Genomic DNA, 21,670 nt, shown 5'->3' on the forward strand with positions numbered 1-21,670 from the left:
GGCGATTTAATTTGTGTGCTGGTTATTCAAAAAAATCCAGAGGCAATTTATTCGTAGGCTGGTTGTTTTTAGAAATATTTCATACCAGATGCGGTTTGCATGTGCGCCCTGGATATTAAAATATTTATTTTAGAAGCGATCTATTCGTGAGCTGATTATTAAAAAAAATCCAGAGGCGATCTAATTCGTCTGCTGGTTTAGGAAAAACCCAGAGGTGATTTAATTCGGATGCTGGCTATTCGAAAAGTATTCCGGAGGCGATTTAATTCGTGTGCTGGTTATACAAAAAAAATCTAGAGTCGATCTAATTTGTATGTATTGTATGTTGATTATTCAAAAAAAATTCGAGATGCGATTTTAATTTGTGTGCTGGTTACTTTAAAAAATGTGTTACATCAGATACGATTTGCATGTGCATTCTGGAAGCGAAATTTGGAAATCTGGAATCGAGATCATAAAGAAACTGCCTCAACTAAAAGGCATATTTGATAAGAATAAAAATCCAGATAAAATGAATAATTGAACCGATTTTTACACGTTATAAGAGGATTCTTATTTTGAAAGTGTGCTATATATTGCGATAATTCTTATATAATTGTAGCATGTCATATAGCGACAAAAGCTAACAAATTATTGGAGCAAATTATACTGATCGCTGGCGATTCTTTTTGATGACACCAAGCTTCGAATGTACGATAGCCTACCTGGCTGTGTGGTGTCTATTGGTGCCTATAAAAAAATTACTTTCCTTGCCGTTGCCTACAAATAATATAATATTTGAAAAGCTTTGACTTGATAGCATATGCTGTGAAATTTATGCTGCGGCTTTCACTATACTACTATAAACTATAGCCTTAGAAGGAAATCCTTGTAAGGAAAAATATTTCAATAATGTGAAATGTACAAAGCAACATTTTTTTAAATATATAGCAGAAAGTAAATTGCCTTTTCCAAAGTGATAAATTATTCATATATCTTACATTTATCATATCTGATCACGATATCCCAATGAATAGAAAGAGACGCCTCAGTACAAATATCTCATTTGCATATATCGGAGAGACGAAAAAATATATATATTATGGTTGCGTCTGGAAATGGACGATGAAACATATTATATTATCGATATAAATCTATCATTTCGATGCTTTTGAAGCAAAGAATGTATTATGAAAATATTTATAAATATTATTTATAAATTTTACAACATTACATCAATTTGCAATAATCAATAAAACATTTAATATTGTTAGTTTTCGATTATATCGATTTAACAAACGTGCATAAACGGGACATACCGTTGTCATTCGTTACAACGTCATCGCCGCGCCGCGCTGTCGCTCCCCTTGCCGCGCGCCGACAAAATGCCTAACAGACTGGATCATGCGATAGCTCGAACGGCCGAGCGCTTCTCTCTCTCTCTCTCTCTCACACACACACACAAACACACACATAGATACACATTCGTTCGATTTTATTTAATATTATTATATAATTTATTTATTTTATAATTTCTATTATTGCGAAAATCGTAAAATGCTATTGGACATTTTTCTTCAATTTACTGCGCTCCTCACAAGCGCTTATATATGTATAGTACTCTGCGACACTCTGTATATACAATAAAAAGGATATTTGCATATAACTTTCTACAAATTATAATTTATGCACGACGTTTGTTAAATCGATATAATCAAAAGCTAACAATATAAAATGTTTTATGCAAATTGTTTGATGTAATATCGTATTCGTAAAATTTATAAGTATATAATATTTATAAATATTTTCACAATATATTTTTATTATATATATATATATAAAGAGACATAGCTAAATGAGAGCAATGATATTAGAATTATGTTTAAATATGTACGCAATAAAGACAGATCTATGCTCTAAAATCTTGCTTGTGCGAGACGATAGAGCAGTGAGAATGCAACATATTTTTTGTTTCAATAAACACAATTAACACAATATAAAGAAAAGTTTTCACATTGCTCTTTCTAAAACGTACATGTCCTTTTATATTAGATAATATTGTCGGTAACATAACTATAAGTAGGGATAGGCAATATGTTTCGATTAATTAAATATCGATATTTTTTTTCCCAATAATCGATTATTTTTGTCGATGTTTCTGTAAATCAATTAATCGATTATCAATACTCGATTATCAATACTTTTTTACACAACATCGATATTTTTTTATCCCATTCTTTATAGATTTAATAAAAACTTTTTCTAGTCACGAAATCAATCCTGTCATACTTATAGCTCAAGAACCCGCAAAATACTATTACTACTTGGAGGAAATTCATAAATATTCTTCGAAGTTAACATTAAATGTACGATTCTGATTTAAATATATTTTTTAGTAAAACTTAAATAAAAAGTTAAGCATGATTTTGAAGGAATTACAAGTATATAAGAAAGATGGTGTAGTATTTTTTTTACCTGTATATGCATTTTCTAGACTACGTTCTAGGAAATGTTATCGGAGTGCATTTTCTCTTTTTCTATATCGCTGAGATAAAAGTGATATAGAAAGAGGAAATGTGCTCGGGGTAATGTTTCTAAAAGCAGTCCTATTAAAAAAAAATCGATACTTCGATATTTTTTAAAAAGCATCGATGTTCAAATATCGATTTTTAAATTAATCGATCATTTTAACATCGATATTTTTTTCGAACATCGCCCATCCCTAACTATAAGTGTTGGTAATGTATCGACACTTTTAATTTTGTTCAAGTGAGGGTGTTTTCCCATCACAGTTCGGCTGCGACTCCGGCATCCTCTTAATGATCTTTTGCATATGTAGTGTAATTTTAATATGGAGAATATCTGAATGTAACTGACTTTTCTTTATATAAAGGAAAATAATGCAATTATTTGAAAGATAGCTCTTTAGGCTTATAATATAGCGTACTGACCCCATTTCATTTTATATTATATAGACAATGTATAGAACGTTTTATGTAAAATCATAATAACTTGTATATGTATAAAATAAATAAAGCTTTTATAGCTTATTAAGGATGCCGGAGTCGCAGCCGAACTCCGACAGGTAGGAGCCCTCATTTTAATATAACCAAAAGTGTCGGTACATTACCAACACTTATAGTTATGTTACCGACAGTATTGTCTAGAATAAAAAGACATGCATATTTTATTTAGGAAGAGCAATGTGAAAGCTTTCCTTTGTTTTGTATTTAATTGTTTATTGAAGCAGAAGATATATTGTATTTTTACTGCTCTATCGTCTCGTACAAGCAACGATTTTAAAGCATAGATCTTTATTGCATATATATATAAACAATTCTATTATTGCTCTTATTAGCTATGTCTTTCTTTTTATATATATAATAAAAATAAATGAAAAAATAATAAATGTTCCTTATAAATTTTAAAATATAATAAATATTACTTATAAGTTTTATAAATATACAATATTACATCTCAAACAATTAGTATAATTTTATATTATTAGCTTTTGATTATATCGATTTAACAAACGTCGTGCATAAATTGTAATTTGTAGAAAGTTATATGCAAATATCCTTTTTATTGTACATACAGAGTATCGCAAAGTACTATATATGTATAAGCGCTTATGAAGAAAGCGCAATAAATTGAAAAAAATCCCATAGCATTTTACGATTTTCGCAATAATAGAAATATTAAATAAAATCGGACGAATGTGTATCTCTGCGTGTGTGTCTGAAAAAGGGAGAGAGAGAGAGAGAGAGAAACGCTCGGCCATTCGAGCTATCGCACGGTTTAGCATGATAGACATTTTGTCGTCGCGCGGCAAGGGGAAGGACAGCGCGGCGCAACGATGACGGTGTAACCGATAGTAGCGGCGTGCCCTGCTGTCCCTCCTCTTGCCGCGCGCCGACAAAATGCCAAACACACTGGATCATGCGATAGCTCGAACGGCCGAGCGCTTCTTTCTCTCTCTCTCAAAAACACACAAACACACACGTAGATACACATTCGTTCGATTTTATTTAATATTATTATATAATTTATTTATTTTATAATTTCTATTATTGCGAAAATATATAAAATGCTATGGGACTTGTTTCTTCAATTTACTGCGCTCCTCACAAGCGCTTATATATGTATAGTACTCTCCGACATTCTGTATATACAATAAAAAAGATATTTGCATATAACTATCTACAAATTACAATTTATGCACGACATTTGTTAAATCGATATAATCAAAAGCTAACAATATAAAATGTTTTATGCAAATTGATGTAATGTCGTAAAATTGATAAATAATATAAATATTTTCATAATACATTCTTTGTCTCAAAAGCATCGAAATGATAGATTTATATCGATAATATAATAGGTTTCATCGTTCATTTCCAGACGCAACCATAATATATATATTTTTTCGTCTCTCCGATATATGCAAATGAGATATTTGTACTGAGATGTCTCTTTCTATTCATTGGAATATCATGATCAGATATGATAAATGTAAGATATATGAATAATTTATCACTTTGGAAAAGGCAATTTACTTTCTGCTATATATTTAAAAAAATGTTGCTTTGTACATTTCACATTATTGAAATATTTTTCCTTACAAGGATTTCCTTCTAAGGCTATAGTTTATAGTAGTATAGTGAAAGCCGCAGCATAAATTTCACAGCATATGCTATCAAGTCAAAGCTTTTCAAATATTATATTATTTGTAGGCAACGGCAATGAAAGTAATTTTTTTTTAGGCACCAATAGACACCATATAGCCGGGTAGGGTATTGCCTTTTAGTTGAGGCAGTGTCTTTATGATCTCTGAATTAAATTTCGTTTAAATTTCGCTTCCAGAATGCACATGCAAATCGTATCTGATGTAAAACATTTTTGAAAGTAACCAGCACACAAATTAAGATCGCTTCTCGAATTTTTTTTGAATAATCAACATACAAATTAGATCGACTCTAGATTTTTTTAAATAACCAGCACACGAATTAAATCGCCTCTGGAATACTTTTCGAATAGCCAGCATCAGAATTAAATCACCTCTGGATTTTCCTTAAACCAGCATACGAATTAGATCGCCTCTGGATTTTTTTTAATAATCAGCTCACGAATAAATCGCCTCTGAAATAAATATTTTAAATAACCAAAGCGCACATGCAAACCGCATCTGATATGAAATATTTCTAAAAACAACCAGCCTACGAATAAATTGCCTCTGGATTTTTTTGGATAATCAGCACACGAATTAAATCGCCTCTGGATTTTTTTTGAATAACTAGCACACGAATTAGATCGCCTCTGGAATTTTTTTTAATAATCAGCTCACGAATAGATCGCCTCTGAAATAAATATTTTAATAACCAGAGCGCACATGCAAACCGCATCTGATATGAAATATTTCCAGAGACCACCAGTCCACGAATAAATCGTCTCTGGGATAAATATTTTTTAAAAAGTATTTTTTAATTAATAACTAGAGCGCACATGCAATCCGCATCTGGTAAAATGTATAATCTGTACGTGTATATATATGTATGTGTGCGTGTGTGTGGGTGGGTATGAGTGTGCGTGTGTGTATGTATGGACGTATGTATAAAAGTGATGCGAGAGTTACATGAGGAAGCGAGGTAATAAGAACGAGCGAAATAACAATAAGAGCGAACGAGATAGAAATAGCACGAGCAACGAGGACTCGAGCTCGAGAATCGGATCTTTCTTTCACACTATTATTTCCCTCTCGCTCGCATCTATTACTGTCTCGCTCGCTCCTATTATTGTCTCGCTAGCATCTATTACTGTCTCACTCGCTTTCGATTCTTGGGTCCACTTATCTTTTCGAGCTGTTTATCATGATTGTCAAGTGTGACGGAGAAAGTAAGACCATGAGTAGAGAGCGAGCGAGATGACCTATCATCAAAGAGTTCCGAAGTCTCCTACAATCGGTTTCTTCGTTTTCTCTATCCATTCCGAATTCATGAAAATCATGGTACATTTAAATATGTGAAAGAAATAAATAGATTATTTTAATATTTATAATAAATTAAGATAATTTGTTTCACTGCACAATATATAGATCATTTAATATTAATTATATCGACCATATTTAGACCAGGAGACGTCATGTGAACACCACAATTGATAACATTGAAAATGTATTAGAAACTAAAATTTTCACATTACTTAATTTATCTTACTGAACATAATTTTAGAATTAATATGGTTTTTACGACTAAAATCACATTAAACAACCCAACATTTCATTCGAATAATTTTCAATTAGATACATTCTTTTACTTATATAACAATAAATAAAAGTTATCCGAATTATATTGTGTTCGATGTCATTTTAAACGCAAAAATTTCATTAATCCCTTTGTATCAAAAAAGATCAAATAAAATATAAAAGTTTTAATTTTTATTTTATGGCAATTTAAAGTCGTAAATTATTATATTATAAATTATTATGAATTATTATAAGTAACGAAAAAGTTTCCGATGTCGAACATTGCGAAGTCTCTTACATGAGACTTTATTTACAATATTCACGAATATATGTCAAAAAATAAAATGCATTTTTTATTCATTTGAAAGTAATTTTAATAGAATAATGAGAATGTTACAATTAAAATAATATCAAACACGATATAAGTGGCATAAATTTAGTTAAATATATAATTATAAAACTTGTATTATCAGACTAATTAAGAATTACCCGATTTACGCCGTGTTTGATACCATTTTAATCGCAAAAATATTATTAATTCATTAAAATTATTTTCAAACCGATGAAATTAAAAATAAAAGTTTCAATTTTTATTTTAAAAGATGTTTACATTTTCATGAATTCGGAATGGATAGAGGAAGCGAAGAAACCGATTGTAAGAGACTTCGGAACTCTTTGATGATAGGTTATCTTGCTCGCTCTTTACTGGGCGTATCCCGATTGGACACGAAACGATTCGACACCGCTCGATGGGACACGCATTATTGGACACGTTTTATTGGACACCGCTCGATTGGACACCGCACGATTCGACACCGCACGATTCGACACTGCACGATTGGACACGCACATTGCACGATTGGACACGGCAGCATTGGACACTGCACGATTGGACACGTACATTGCACGATTGGACACGGCAGCATTGGACACCGCACGATTGGACACAGCACGATTCGACACCGCACGATTCGACACCGCACGGTTGGACACCGCATGATTGGACACCGCACATTTGGACATGTATGCACCCCGCCGGTAGGGGTGCCTACGATAGGGTGCAACTTTCCACGCGAAGCGAGGTTCCACTTTGCAACTTTTCACGCGAAGCGAGGGGGACGGGGTGGGTGCGGGAGGGGGGCCGAAGGTCCCCCTTGCACCCCCCCCCCTGTGTGTGTATGTGTGTGTGTGTGTCTGCTCCATGCTCTTTGTGCGGTGTCGAATCATGCGGTGTCCAACCGTGCGGTGTCGAATCGTGCGGTGTCGAATCGTGCGGTGTCGAATCGTGCGGTGTCGAATCGTGCGGTGTCGAATCGTGCGTGTCGAATCGTGCGGTGTCCAATCGTGCGGTGTCCAATCGTGCGGTGTCCAACCGTGCGGTGTCCAATTGTGCGGTGTCCAATCGTGCGGTGTCCAATCGTGCGGTTTCGAATCGTGCGGTGTTGAATCTTGCGTGTCGAATCGTGCGGTGTCCAATCGTGCGGTGTCCAACCGTGCGGTGTCCAATTGTTCGGTGTCCAATCATGCGGTGTCCAACCGTGCGGTGTCGAATCGTGCGGTGTCGAATCGTGCTGTGTCCAATCGTGCGGTGTCCAATGCTGCCGTGTCCAATCGTGCAATGTACGTGTCCAATCGTGCAGTGTCCAATGCTGCCGTGTCCAATCGTGCAATGTGCGTGTCCAATCGTACAGTGTCGAATCGTGCGGTGTCGAATCGTGCGGTGTCCAATCGAGCGGTGTCCAATAAAACGTGTCCAATAATGCGTGTCCAATCGAGCGGTGTCGAATAGTTACGTGTCCAAAAGGAGGTCACCCCTCTTTACTCATGGTCTTGCTTTCTCCGTCACACTTGACAATTGTGATAGACAGCTCGGAAAGATAAGCGGACCCAAGAATCGAGAGCGAGCCGGACAGTAATAGATGCGAGCGAAACAGTAATAGATGCAAGCGAGACAATAATAGGAACGAGGGAGACAGTACTAGATGCGAGCGAGAGGAAAATAATAGTGTGAAAGAAAGATCCGATTCTCGAGTTCGAGTCCTCGTTGCTCGTGTTATTTCTATCTCATTCGCTCTTGTTATTTTGCTCGTTCTTATTACCTTCTCGCTTCTTCACGTAACTCTTGCATCACTTTTGTACATACGTCCATACATACACACACCCACACCCACACCCACACACATCCACACACACACACACACACACACACACACACACATATATACAGGGTTTAGCAAAAGTGTGGAAACCCCTTAATATTTCGAAAAATACGCATTTAAAAAAAAATGTTTCATACAAAAGTTATAGGGTTTTATGTGGCGCATTACACAGCAACATTATTATGACCTCGAATAGCGTTGTCAAGGTTATGTGAAGGTCACCTCCAACTTTTTAAATGGGACACCCTATATGCTTTTGCATATTCTTGTAGCTTATCTCGAGAGCTTTCCAAAACACTATAATTAAGTTAGTTTTCATTAAGTACTTTCCGAGTTATGAGGCTTGAAATCATTTCTTAATTTTGCATAAACCATAAAATATCTAGTAAAATATTCATTTTTCGATTATCTTACCTTAATACTTTTATGTACAAAATAATGAGAGGAATCAATTGGTGTAAAGAAAAAACAGTTGTTTTTAAGAAAAAATATGTAATTTGCAATTAACAATTCCATATTTTTTCTTAAAAACAACTGTATGTTTTCTTTACACCAATTGATTACTCTCATTATTTTGTACATAAAAGTATTAAGGTAAGATAATCGAAAAATAAATATTTTACAAGATATTTTATGGTTTATATAAAATTAAGAAATGATTTCAAGCCTCATAACTCGGAAAGTACTTAATGAAAACTAACTTAATTATAGTGTTTTGAAAAGCTCTCGAGATAAGCTACAAGAACATGCAAAAGCATATAGGGTGTCCCATTTAAAAGGTTGGAGGTGACCTTCACATAACCTTGACAACGCTATTCGAGGTCATAATAATGTTGCTGTGTAATGCGCCACATAAAACCCTATAACTTTTGTATGAAACATTTTTTTTTTAAATGCGTATTTTTCGAAATATTAAGGGGTTTCCACACTTTTGCTAAACCCTGTATACTAATTTTACATATGCTTTTATGATAGAGTGAAAAGAATAAACTTTTTTACATTTATACTTATATATGTATATAGTTATAAATGTAGAAAAGTTTATTCTTTTCCCTCTTTCATAAAAGTATATGTATAATATAAAATAAACCCTTGAAATTTGAAATATTTTCTACATTAACATCTTGTAAATACACTGTTCACACATATCGTATAAAATAATCCGAAAACAATGATGCAATATAACTGCCTTTATAAAATATATTAGAAACAGAACAAAAGTTAACTGCATTTTAAAAGAGAGATTGCTAGGTAAAAATGGCAAAGTTAAAATATTAGATGTAATGTAATATTACCTATATGCGCGTCTAACAGATCACTATCGATTATTTCTTGATAGCCGAGGGTGTCGTCAAAAGTATCGGCTTGCAAATCTGCAATAAAAATATATTCTCCTTTTCCCTTTTTTACAAAATATATATTGCAAAGCACTATATTATATAGCATAAATTTTAAAACAAACCAAAGCTCTCCTCGGGCATGTGCGACACGCTGCTAAGTGTCTGCAAAAATTCGTTCAACGAAAGCCTACAGTAATAAAAAATATACACATATAAAAAATTACAATAAAGTGACATTACACGTATATGTAACAGTACACGTAAAAACTTGCGATATAACTTAAAAAATATATATATTTATATATATCGTAAAGTTTAAAGCAGATGCCTTTAAAGCAGATTAAAGAATATTTAATTACCTTCCTAAGCTCAAAGAGGTTTGTGCTTCCATAATGTGCTTGTCGGGCATTATATTATGTTGGACGCGTATTCTTTTTACGCTACGTCCCTCCGCGAATCTCCCAATATTTATTTCTTGATCGATAATTATTTCACCTAAATTATCTGTAAAAAGGAAAAAGATTATATTTTGTAGAAACACATTTATACAATGTGCAGAATATTTACAAGTTGCGATAATAAGCAATACATACGAAGATATCTCCAAATATTTGGATGTATTCCACCAAGTTTATGAGAAAGTACGTAATGAAAACTTTCCAAAGAATTGTTCGTACGTATAGGCGTACCAAAAACAGAAACTTTTTTTTTAATGGAAGCCAAACACGCCTTGAATAAACAATGAATTGTAATACAGCGGGATACTCTGTCGCTATCAGATCAGCCTCTTCTTGAATTATTTGCAATCCTTCCTCAAATGCATTGACCGGTGCCAATGGCAAAGCCATGGTAAGACCAAGTACCTTTCTAGGGGCTGTCGTTAGCCCTAAAGATTTCCAACGTCTTAGTACCGCCTGCGTAATATATAATATTGAATCATATTTAACAAGTAGATAGTAAGTTACACCATAATAGAAAACTTTATTTAAATTCACAAAATTACTAGAGATTCCTTGTTATTCTAGATACGTACCTGATTAAAATGAAACCAACAACCAGTTATACGTGCTTCTGGAAAAATCTCTCTTGCAACTATCAGTGCCGCACGTTCATAATCACACATAACAAACTGTACCCCTTGCAATGCATTCGGATGGAGTTCTTTCACCCTTCGCCAAATCGCATTATACACGTCCATCGTGCGTTTCTCACACAATGCAAAAAGGATAGGTATATCCTAATGAATAAAAAGCAAAAAAATATATAACATGAAAACGTCTTATCAACATTCATAAGGAGATCTCAAAAGCTATTAAGACAATATAATACGCACGCACGCGCGCGCGCACGCACGCACGCACACACACAGGCACACACACACACACACGTATATACAGAGTGTTTCATTTTAATCCGACCAGTCGAATATCTCGAAAACCAAGCCCGGGAGAGAAAAATATTTCAGACAAAAGTTGTTTGGTTTCGAGGGGGCCATAAGATGGTGACAATGATTTGACCTTGAACAGTCATTTGAAGGTCACATAAAGGTCACCTTAAATTTCTTAAATGGAATACCCTATATATTTTTGCACATTCTTGTAGCTGACATCGAGAGCTTTCCAAAACACTATAATTAAGTACCTTTTCGTTAAGTACTTTTTGAGTTATGAGGCTTGAAATAATTTCTTAATTCTACATAAACCGTAAAATATCTAGTAAAATATTCATTTTTCGATTATCTTACCTTAATACTTTTACGTACAAAATAATGAGAGGAATCAATTGGTGTAAAGAAAACACATAGTTATTTTTAAGAAAAAATATGGAATTGTTAATTGCAAATTACATATTTTTTCTTTAAAACAACTTTTCTTACTCCCGATAAATAGTAAATAAATAAATTAATGAATGAAATTAATTTACTTACATTTAATGTTCGATAGTGTACCAGTTATTGAATACAAGAAATAAAGGACAATAAATGAAATTTGATTAGTTTAGCTATTCAGGATAAATCTTTCACGATAAATTTAGCTATTCAGGATAAATTCAGGATAAATTTCATTCATTGTCCTTTATTTCTTGTACCTAAAATTCTTATTCATTTTACACACAGAAAACTTATCTAATTTTTACTTTGGTATAAAAACACAATTTTTCGTCAACCTTGATTTAAAATATGGCTGATTATTCAGCGGCTGAAAGGGTCAATATCCTATTGATTCTTGGTGAGTGTCGGCGTAATTATCGACAAGCTGCTGCCCTGTATCGAAATCGATATCCCCATAGAAGACATCCAAGTCACACAACAATTCTTGACATTTACCGTAGAGCTCAACAAGGTCAACTAGCACGGGTTAGAGAATGTCGTAATTACGATGAAAATGATCTTCGTGTAATGGTCGTTCTGGCAATGGTTCATTTAAATCCCCACATCAGTACCCGTGAAATTCAAAGGCAAAGTGGCATACCTATGGCTACTGCTTGGAGAAGTCAACGTTATCATCCATATCATATCACTTTAACTCAGGATGTCACACCTGTTGATATGAGATTACGGTTACAGTTTTGCCAATGGGCACGACAAATGATTGCCAATGATCCGAACTTTTTTCGATACGTAGTGTTTTCAGATGAAGCAAAATTCAAAAACAATGGAGAGCTTAACCGACACAATTGTCACTATTGGTCGGACGTTAATCCGCATTGGCACAGGCAGATAGATAATCAAAATCGTTGGAGCATTCATGTGTGGTGTGGGATTGTAAATGGTCACCTCATAGGCCCTTACTTTTTCGAAGGAAATGTAAATGGGCATAATTTTTTACAGTTTCTGAGGGACTATCTTCCAGTACTTCTCGAAGAAGTAGATTTGTACACGAGATTGAGAATGTGGATTCAATTAGATGGAGCTCCTCCACACTTTGCTCGAATTGTTCGACAACATCTTAATCAAAATTACCGTGACCGCTGGATTGGACGTACCGGACGTGGAGATTTTGGTGTTCGATGGCCATCAAGATCTCCAGATATGACATCACCCGACTTTTACTTGTGGGGATATTTGAAAGATGTCGTTTATGAACACGCACCAACAACTAGAGAAGATATGATGCACAGAATTCGAACCGCTTGTGAAAACATCCCAAGGGCTGTATTACACAGAACAGTAGAGCAATTTCAGCAGCGAATAGAATTATGTATTCAACAAAATGGTGGTGTCTTTGAGCACCTACGTTGAATTCTGGAGGGAAGTGAGAGGCAAGGGGACTCACTGTAATCAAGCACCCCGAAAAGTGAGAGGCAAGGGGACTCACTCTAATCAAGCACCCCAAAGGGGACATAATCCTATTACGTCCACGTCGTTGTCCCTGGATAATGCTAAAGATAGGATAAAAAATGTGACTTTAAAATAACCTTGGATATCGATGATAAGGTCAAAGACGTCAAAAATAATCGCCGTGACCTTCAAATAACCTTGAAAAATTGTTTTAAAGAAAAAATATGTAATTTGCAATTAACAATTCCATATTTTTTCTTAAAAATAACTATGTGTTTTCTTTACACCAATTGATTCCTCTCATTATTTTGTACGTAAAAGTATTAAGGTAAGATAATCGAAAAATGAATATTTTACTAGATATTTTACGGTTTATGTAGAATTAAGAAATTATTTCAAGCCTCATAACTCAAAAAGTACTTAACGAAAAGGTACTTAATTATAGTGTTTTGGAAAGCTCTCGATGTCAGCTACAAGAATGTGCAAAAATATATAGGGTATTCCATTTAAGAAATTTAAGGTGACCTTTATGTGACCTTCAAATGACTGTTCAAGGTCAAATCATTGTCACCATCTTATGGCCCCCTCGAAACCAAACAACTTTTGTCTGAAATATTTTTCTCTCCCGGGCTTGGTTTTCGAGATATTCGACTGGTCGGATTAAAATGAAACACCCTGTATATATATGTATATAAATAAATAAAAAATGTGTGTTTTTTATTCTTTCTTAAATACTGTATTATCTGATTTAATTTTATCAAGTTTTTATTTAGTTCTTTCCCGTTAACCTATCTATATATTTTGTATATTCTCTAAAGTCTTAGTTTTCATTAATCTTTTCTATTCTATCGATAGCATCGATTGTCGCCGAATCAGAGCCGGATCCAGAACCATTATTGGATGACAATATTACAAGAACGAACGACTTACTTCCACGTCGTCGCGGGAGACCTCGTGGACGCAATCTGCAGAGAGGTATACGATAATTTGTATCTTATATAGAGTATATATAAATACATATGTATATATCTTATGAAATATGTATATATGTGTACATATATATATATATATATATATATATATATATATATATATGTAATTATGGATAGATATTTTATAAGATATATATATATATATTTTTTTTTGGAAACAAATAAAAGATCTCATTTTCTATTATTCTTTTTTATTTAATTGCATAGCATCGACTGTCGCCGAATCAGAGCCGGATTCAGAACCAGTATTCGATTACAATATTACAAGAACGAACGATTTACCTCCACGTAGTCGCGGGAGACCTCGTGGACGCAATCTGCAGAGAGGAGGTATACAATAATTTGTATCTTATGGAGTATATATAAATAGTGTAGTTCGAAAAGTTCTCGGCCTGATACAGAGATGTCGCTAAGAATATCAAATGGCTATGATTTTTCTCAAGTTTGATTCCTCAGAGGGCGTACCGCACAGTTTCAGACAGATTCGTTCGCTAGTTTGTTTACTGTGCTCGAGTAAAACAGACAAGGTTTGATACTTCTCCAAAAATGGATAAAATTGAATATCGCGCAGTCATAAAATATTTCGTTTTAAAAGGATTAACGGCAACAGAAATATAAAACGAGCTGGATTCCACTTTGGGAGACTCTTCTCCATCATTTTCAACAGTGAAGAAATGGGCTGCTGAATTTAAACGTGGCCGTTCATCCATCTTTGATGATGAACGTTCGGGTCGCCCGAAAACCGCCACGAATGAGGAAATCATCCAAAAAATCCACAATAGCGTGTTAAATGATCGACGAGTAAAAGTGCGTGAGCTTTCTAACATTGCAAACATCTCAATAGATCGTGTTCACAACATCTTACATGAACATTTGCATATGAAAAAGCTCTCAGCGCGATGGGTGCCGCGTTTGTTAACGGTCGATCAGAAACGCATTCGAATGAACATTTCTCAAGAGTGCTTGGACATGTTTAAACGCAATTCAACCGAATTTCTGCGACGATTTATCACTGTGGATGAAACATGGATTCATCATTACACGCCAGAGACGAAACAACAATCAAAACAATGGGTGGAAGCGGGTGGAAGTGCTCCAAAAAAGGCAAAAACAGTTCCATCAGCCGGAAAGGTGATAGCGACTGTTTTTTGGGATTCGCAAGGTGTGGTGCTCATAGATTATCTAGAAAAAGGCAAAACCATCAATGGAGAGTATTATGCAGCATTGCTGGAGCAACTGAACGATGCTATTAAGACCAAACGTCCTCATTTGGCAAAGAAAAAAGTGCTTTTTCATCACGACAATGCACCCGCTCACACGTCTTTAATTGCAGTTGCAAAGCTCCATGAATTGCGTTTCGAATTGTTACCACACACACCGTACTTACCAGATTTAGCTCCCAGTGACTTTTTTTTGTTTCCGAATATGAAAAAATGGCTCGCTGGAAAAAAATTCACGTCAAATGCGGAGGTCATCGCTGAGACGGATGCTTATTTTGGAGGCTTAAGCAAATCGTATTATACTGAGGGTATAAAAAAATTAGAACATCGTTGGTCTAAATGTATTGAGTTGAAAGGAGACTATGTTGAAAAATAAAAAAGATTTTTGCTAGAAATCATATGTTTTCTTTGTCAGGCCGAGAACTTTTCGAACTACCCTCGTACATATATATCTTATGAAATATATATATATATGTAATTATGGATAGATATCTTATAAGATATATATATATTTTTCTTTTGAAACAAATAAAAGATCTCATTTTCTATTATTCTTTTTTATTTAATTGCATAGCATCGACTGTCGCCGAATCATTATTCGATTACAATGTTACAAGGACGAACGATTTACCTCCACGTAGTCGCAGGAGACCTCGTAGTCGCGGGAGACCTCGTGGACACGATCGCAATCTACAGAGATGTAAGATACTTTGTATCTTTTATAGAGTGTAGATATAAAATACGTATCTATATTCTTATAAAATATGTATTTATAGATATTTTATAAGATATGGATCTATATTATATAATATATAAAAGAAGAAAATTATATAAAATGATTTTTGATTGATTAGAAAAACTATGTGTATTAAAGCATATTTAGTTTGTAATAAGAGATTTTTAACCAGTACAGTTTTTTTATGACCGATCGAAATGTATACACATATTTTTCACACATTCTTTTTTAAATATTGTTCTCTCTCTCTCTCTCTGTATTTGTGTTTGTACGTTTACACATTTATATATCAAAATAAGAGCAAAATATCGACCTATTTTATCTATTATAAAAAGAAATAGCATATAACGTCAAGTTGGTAACATATATATACAAATAGGTATATATATATATGTATGTGCGTGTGTATGTATGTATAGGTATATGTATTATTTCAATGTTATTCGCATGCATGCGTATATACAATATGCTCGCACACACGCGTTATGACATATGCACATATGCGATAAAAACAAACTTATCATAGAAATTGTCATTGAAAAATATAGTAGAAATTGGCATTATGTATTACTATATATGGATATTATGCATTAATATACACGGTGAGTCATTTTAATCTATAATCCCAATTATCTCGTTGGCAAAGCATGACAGAGAAAAAATTTTCCCACAAAAGTTGTTTGTTTCTTTGGGGGCCATAAGATGGCACCATTGGTTTGACCTTAAAGAGTCATTTGAAGGTCACGTGAAGGTCACCTTCAATTTCTTAAATGGAACCTACATTTTCTCATTACATATTCTTGTAGCTTATCTCGAGAGCTTTCCAAAACACTATAATTAAGTACCTTTTCATTAAGTACTTTTCGAGTTATGAGGCTTGAAATAATTTCTTAATTTTACATAAACCGTAAAATATCTTGTAAAATATTCATTTTTCGATTATCTTACCTTAATACTTTTACGTACAAAATAATGAGAGGAATCAATTGGTGTAAAGAAAACACATAATTGTTTCGAAAAAAAAAATGTAATTGTTAATTGCAAATTACATTTCTTCTTTCGAAATAATTATGTGTTTTCTTTACACCAATTGATTCCTCTCATTATTTTGTACGTAAAAGTATTAAGGTAAGACAATCGAAAAATGAATATTTTACAAGATATTTTACGGTTTATGTAAAATTAAGAAATTATTTCAAGCCTCATAACTCGAAAAGTACTTAATGAAAAAATACTTAATTATAGTGTTTTGGAAAGCTCTCGAGATAAGCTACAAGAATATGTAATGAGAAAATGTAGGTTCTATTTAAGAAATTGAAGGTGACCTTCACGTGACCTTCAAATGACTCTTCAAGGTCAAACCAATGGTGCCATCTTATGGCCCCCAAAGAAATAAACAACTTTTGTGGGAAAATTTTTTCTCTGTCATGCTTTGCCAACGAGATAATTGGGATTATAGATTAAAATGACTCACCGTGTATATATTCATATTGTTTTCATAATTGCATCAGAAAATCTACGTACGCTTACTCTGGATGACGAATTTGCATTTACAAATAGAAGTAGAAGGAGTCGTGGCAGGCTCCCTAACCGTCGCGGACGACGCGGTAGATTTGCGAGACTGTCACGGATTGAAGAAACCGCAGGTAAAACATGTTATTACATTTCTTACTCTATTAAACTTTCGTATTATATTTATAAGATAGTGCAAAATTAAGCTAATTTTTCGTATCATAAAAGTCGTAAAGATGTGAACATCAGATTGATAATTAGATTGCCGTGATGATATTGATAAATAATACATATATATGTTTTACCAACTTGAAATCATGCTATTTCTTTCGAAATTTGATCATATCATAAAGAAATGTTGGTTAATATTATCATTTCAGTACGTAGAAGCACTGAACAAGAAAATGAAGAAACGGAAGTGGTTGCGAGCGAATCCGACGATAATGAGATGATGCATAATGAAAGTTGGTATACATTCGTATTATATTTATAAGATAGTACAAAATTAAGCTAATTTTTCGTATCACAAAAGTCGCAAAGATGTGAACATCAGATTGATAATTAGATTGCAGTGATGATATTGTTAAAAAATACATATATATGTTTTATCAACTTGAAATCATGCTGTCTTTCGAAAATTTATCATGTAAAGAAATGTTGGTTAATATTATCATTATTTCAGGACCTACAAGCATTGAACAAGATAATGAAGAAACGGAAGTGATTGCGAACGAATCCGACGATAATGAGATGATGCATAATGAAAGTTGGTATACACATTCTATACATATTTTTGTTCGCGATTAATATCATTATCGATTAAGCTTTATCTTATATATTCTACTTCTATATCTTATTCTATTTTATTCTTATCTACTTTACAGATCTCGAAGATATTTTTCGTACACCAGAAGACGATTTTGGTACTATTAGTTTAAGCGATAGCGAACAGACCGATCTTCCTTTTTTTCCTACTACTCCGACAGATACAATAGTATCGGGGGCGCGCGCCAGTGGTACGTGCTGCGCATGCTTAAACTCTACTGCTGAATATATATTTATTCCATGTGGACATTTGTGTATCTGCAATAATTGCCAAGAACAACTGGAAGATCAAAAATGTCCGCTATGTAGAAAGGAATACAGTGTGTGTATTCGCGCTATAACTACTTAAATATATGATTTTATATACATATATAATGTTAGCGCCATACTACGCATGTTCACGATTCGCGATTCGTGGATAGTATAAAGAAATCTGTTTGGTCGAAATTGTCGAATATTCTATCAACACTAATTTATTATTTGAATTATAAACGAATCGCGAATACGAGCATAGTCTGGCACTAACATAAAATAATAAGGACAAAATAATGAATATAAATTATCATATAATCATAAAATATAATATAATTATAAAAATATTCGCAGCATAAGAAAATGAGAGAGAGAGAGAGAGGGCGCCTATATATGAAACAAATATATATAATTATATTTCTATATATTATAAAATCACTAATAAATGACTACCGTTTAGATAGAACTTTTTTCCGTTCATATTTTCCGTTCATTTTTTCCGTTCATATTTTCCTTTCATTCATCAAAATCAAAACAAAATTTATACAAACTATACACACGTGCATACAAATTTATTTAAACCATTGCATTTTTACTGATCATAAACAAGTACCTTATATTGTCACTCTAAGAAGAACGTGTTTAGTTTAATTTATTCATACACCAGAAAATGATTTTGGCACTAAGAAGATGAATTAGCCTAAGCGATAACAAACAGACCGATCTACCTGTTTGTCCTATTACTGTTCTGACAGATACATTAGTCTCTCTCTCTCTCTCTCTCTCTCTCTATATATATATATATATATATATATGTATATATGTATATATCTATATATGTATATATATATATATATATATATATATATATATATACAGGGTGATTCTGAACAGACGTTTGTCTTTAAAAAGATAAATTGTCGAGTCTATTCTAAGACGATTTTCCCTTTACCAAAATTGTCTACGAGGCTTAGTTTTTAAATTATTAAATAAAATAGTTCGCGAATTACGGAACGAGTACAAGAGGTAGACAGGGACGGCGCAACTCACCGTCCGATACAGGCGATCATGTGGGGCGCGCGACGCGATCAGCTGATTGCTGCACACGATGAGTGTAACAATCAGTGTGTGTGTGCGTGTGTGTGGGGTGTATTTATGCACGCGTATCCACACATGCACCGTACTCTCTCTCTTTCTCTCTCTCTCTCTTTCTCCCTCTTTCTCTCACTCTCTCACTCACTCACTCACTCACTTATTCTTACCTTAATAATGAGATTCTTCATACTGCTGATAAATAGCAGTGCCCAGTGTGTTGCACGATAATAATCGTCGTCGACGAGACGTCGTTTCTTCAACACGCAGTCTGACACAAATAAGCGAAGTTTTTTCTTTCATCACTTTCGACACTTTTACAAATTTACTCGCGCACTTAATCACTCACGATTGATAAAAGGAGGAATTTACCAACGGTTACGGTACGAATTTAATAAACGGTTAACGCATTTAATTATTAATTACACACTCGATTAAAGAAACGCGTTAACAGAACGCGATACTCGCAAAGCGCGCGACGCGACGACCGACGACAAGCAGGTCAGGTTAGTACTAGCGCGTAATGCTACACGTTTATGTTTGGCAGCGCTAGAGGCGCTAGTATTAACCTGACCTGCTTGTCGTCGGTCTAAAGAAAACATAGTTGTTTTGAAGAAAAAATATGTAATTTGCAATTAACAATTCCATATTTTTTCTTAAAAACAACTATGTGTTTTCTTTACACCAATTGATTCCTCTCATTATTTTGTACGTAAAAGTATTAAGGTAAGATAATCGAAAAATGAATATTTTACAAGATATTTTACGGTTTATGTAAAATTAAGAAATTATTTCAAGCCTCATAACTCAAAAAGTACTTAACGAAAAGGTACTTAATTATAGTGTTTTGGAAAGCTCTCGAGATAAGCTACAAGAGTGTGCAAAAATATATAGGGTGTTCCATTTAAAAAAATTGAAGTGACCTTCACGTGATCTTCAAATAACTCTTCAAGGTCAAACCAATGATACCATCTTATGGCCCCCTCGAAACCATAAAACTTTTGTCTGAAACATTTTTCTCTAAAATGCTTTGTTTCCGAAATAATTGCGTGCGTTAATTAAAATGGCTCACCCTGTATACATTTATATAATCTATATTTTTAATAAACTTGCTATTTTATTCTATGCACATCTTTTTTTTCAAATTGCTAAAGAAAACGGTTTTTAATAAGAAGTATTTATATAACATACGTACTGTATTTTTATAACGTATATGAACAGTATATAATTGGATAATCTGTGGATTGCGGGGAACTACCTGTAAATAATAAATAATAATAAATAGTAAAATATAATTTTTGTTATTACATGAGTTATTATTTTTAAAATAATAAAAAATATAAAATATTAATACATTTGAAAACCAAAACAAGTATCTTACAGAAAATGTTCCATCAACAAAAATTTCTGTAGTTGTCTTCAAGGCATTAACGAGTGCATCACTTGAAAATATAACAGCCATGCTACCATCCTGTGCAACTACACTTCCCTTATAAAAGTTGTTAATCCAATCATATTTATTTAAATTAGCAATCAAGGCTTGAAAGGTGTGCGGTATAGCAGGTCTTTGTTTAATTCGTTCTCGAGCATTACACTTTTTATAGAAGTATACGATATATATGTAGCTACTTCTGGATTTCTATACGATAATTTAATGTTATTGAATTTGAGCACATTAAAAATTAACTTTATAATTACATTTATAATAGTACAAAACAACATACGTTCGACAAACGTTATCAAAAATTTCTTTCATTGGTGTAAGCGATTCTCGTGACAAACGTAACATTTCATCTCGCATCTTAGATTTTTCAAACCTATTGCGATCTGGTGGATGTTGATGTAAAGTTTGCACATGTACTTTTCCGTCAATTATCTTTGCAACGCCAGGACAACCTGTTGAGCGACGACTTGAACATCGATATGTATTCTTTATCCGCTTATCAATATTATATATATATCCATCATATATATAAATGAAAGTTCCTTTTTGTCTACCGCTAACCACTTCCATGTTATACTGAAATATAATAATGATAAAT

At 33.5% G+C, this 21,670-nt stretch overlaps 1 protein-coding gene and 1 pseudogene across 1 annotated transcript; one reads left to right on the forward strand and one right to left on the reverse strand.

The window, feature by feature from the left end:
• Positions 1 to 21,642, reverse strand: part of LOC145966087 (uncharacterized) — a 38,081-nt pseudogene extending 16,439 nt beyond the window's left edge.
• LOC145974985 (uncharacterized) lies at positions 12,268 to 12,960 on the forward strand. Its single transcript, XM_083105117.1, has one exon. The coding sequence runs from the start codon at positions 12,268 to 12,270 to the stop codon at positions 12,958 to 12,960; it is 693 nt and encodes a 230-aa protein (XP_082961243.1).
• Positions 21,643 to 21,670: the final 28 nt, after the last annotated feature.

Source organism: Camponotus vicinus, unplaced genomic scaffold (genome assembly GCF_025532165.1).
Source record: "Camponotus vicinus isolate PSW18456_S1 unplaced genomic scaffold, iyCamVici1.0 SCAF_1, whole genome shotgun sequence".
Taxonomy (NCBI): Eukaryota; Metazoa; Arthropoda; class Insecta; order Hymenoptera; family Formicidae; genus Camponotus; species Camponotus vicinus.

Coding starts and splice junctions, on each gene's coding strand:
- LOC145974985 (XM_083105117.1), top strand. CDS start 12,268: ATGAGATTACGGTTACAGTTTTGCCAATGGGCACGACAAATGATTGCC.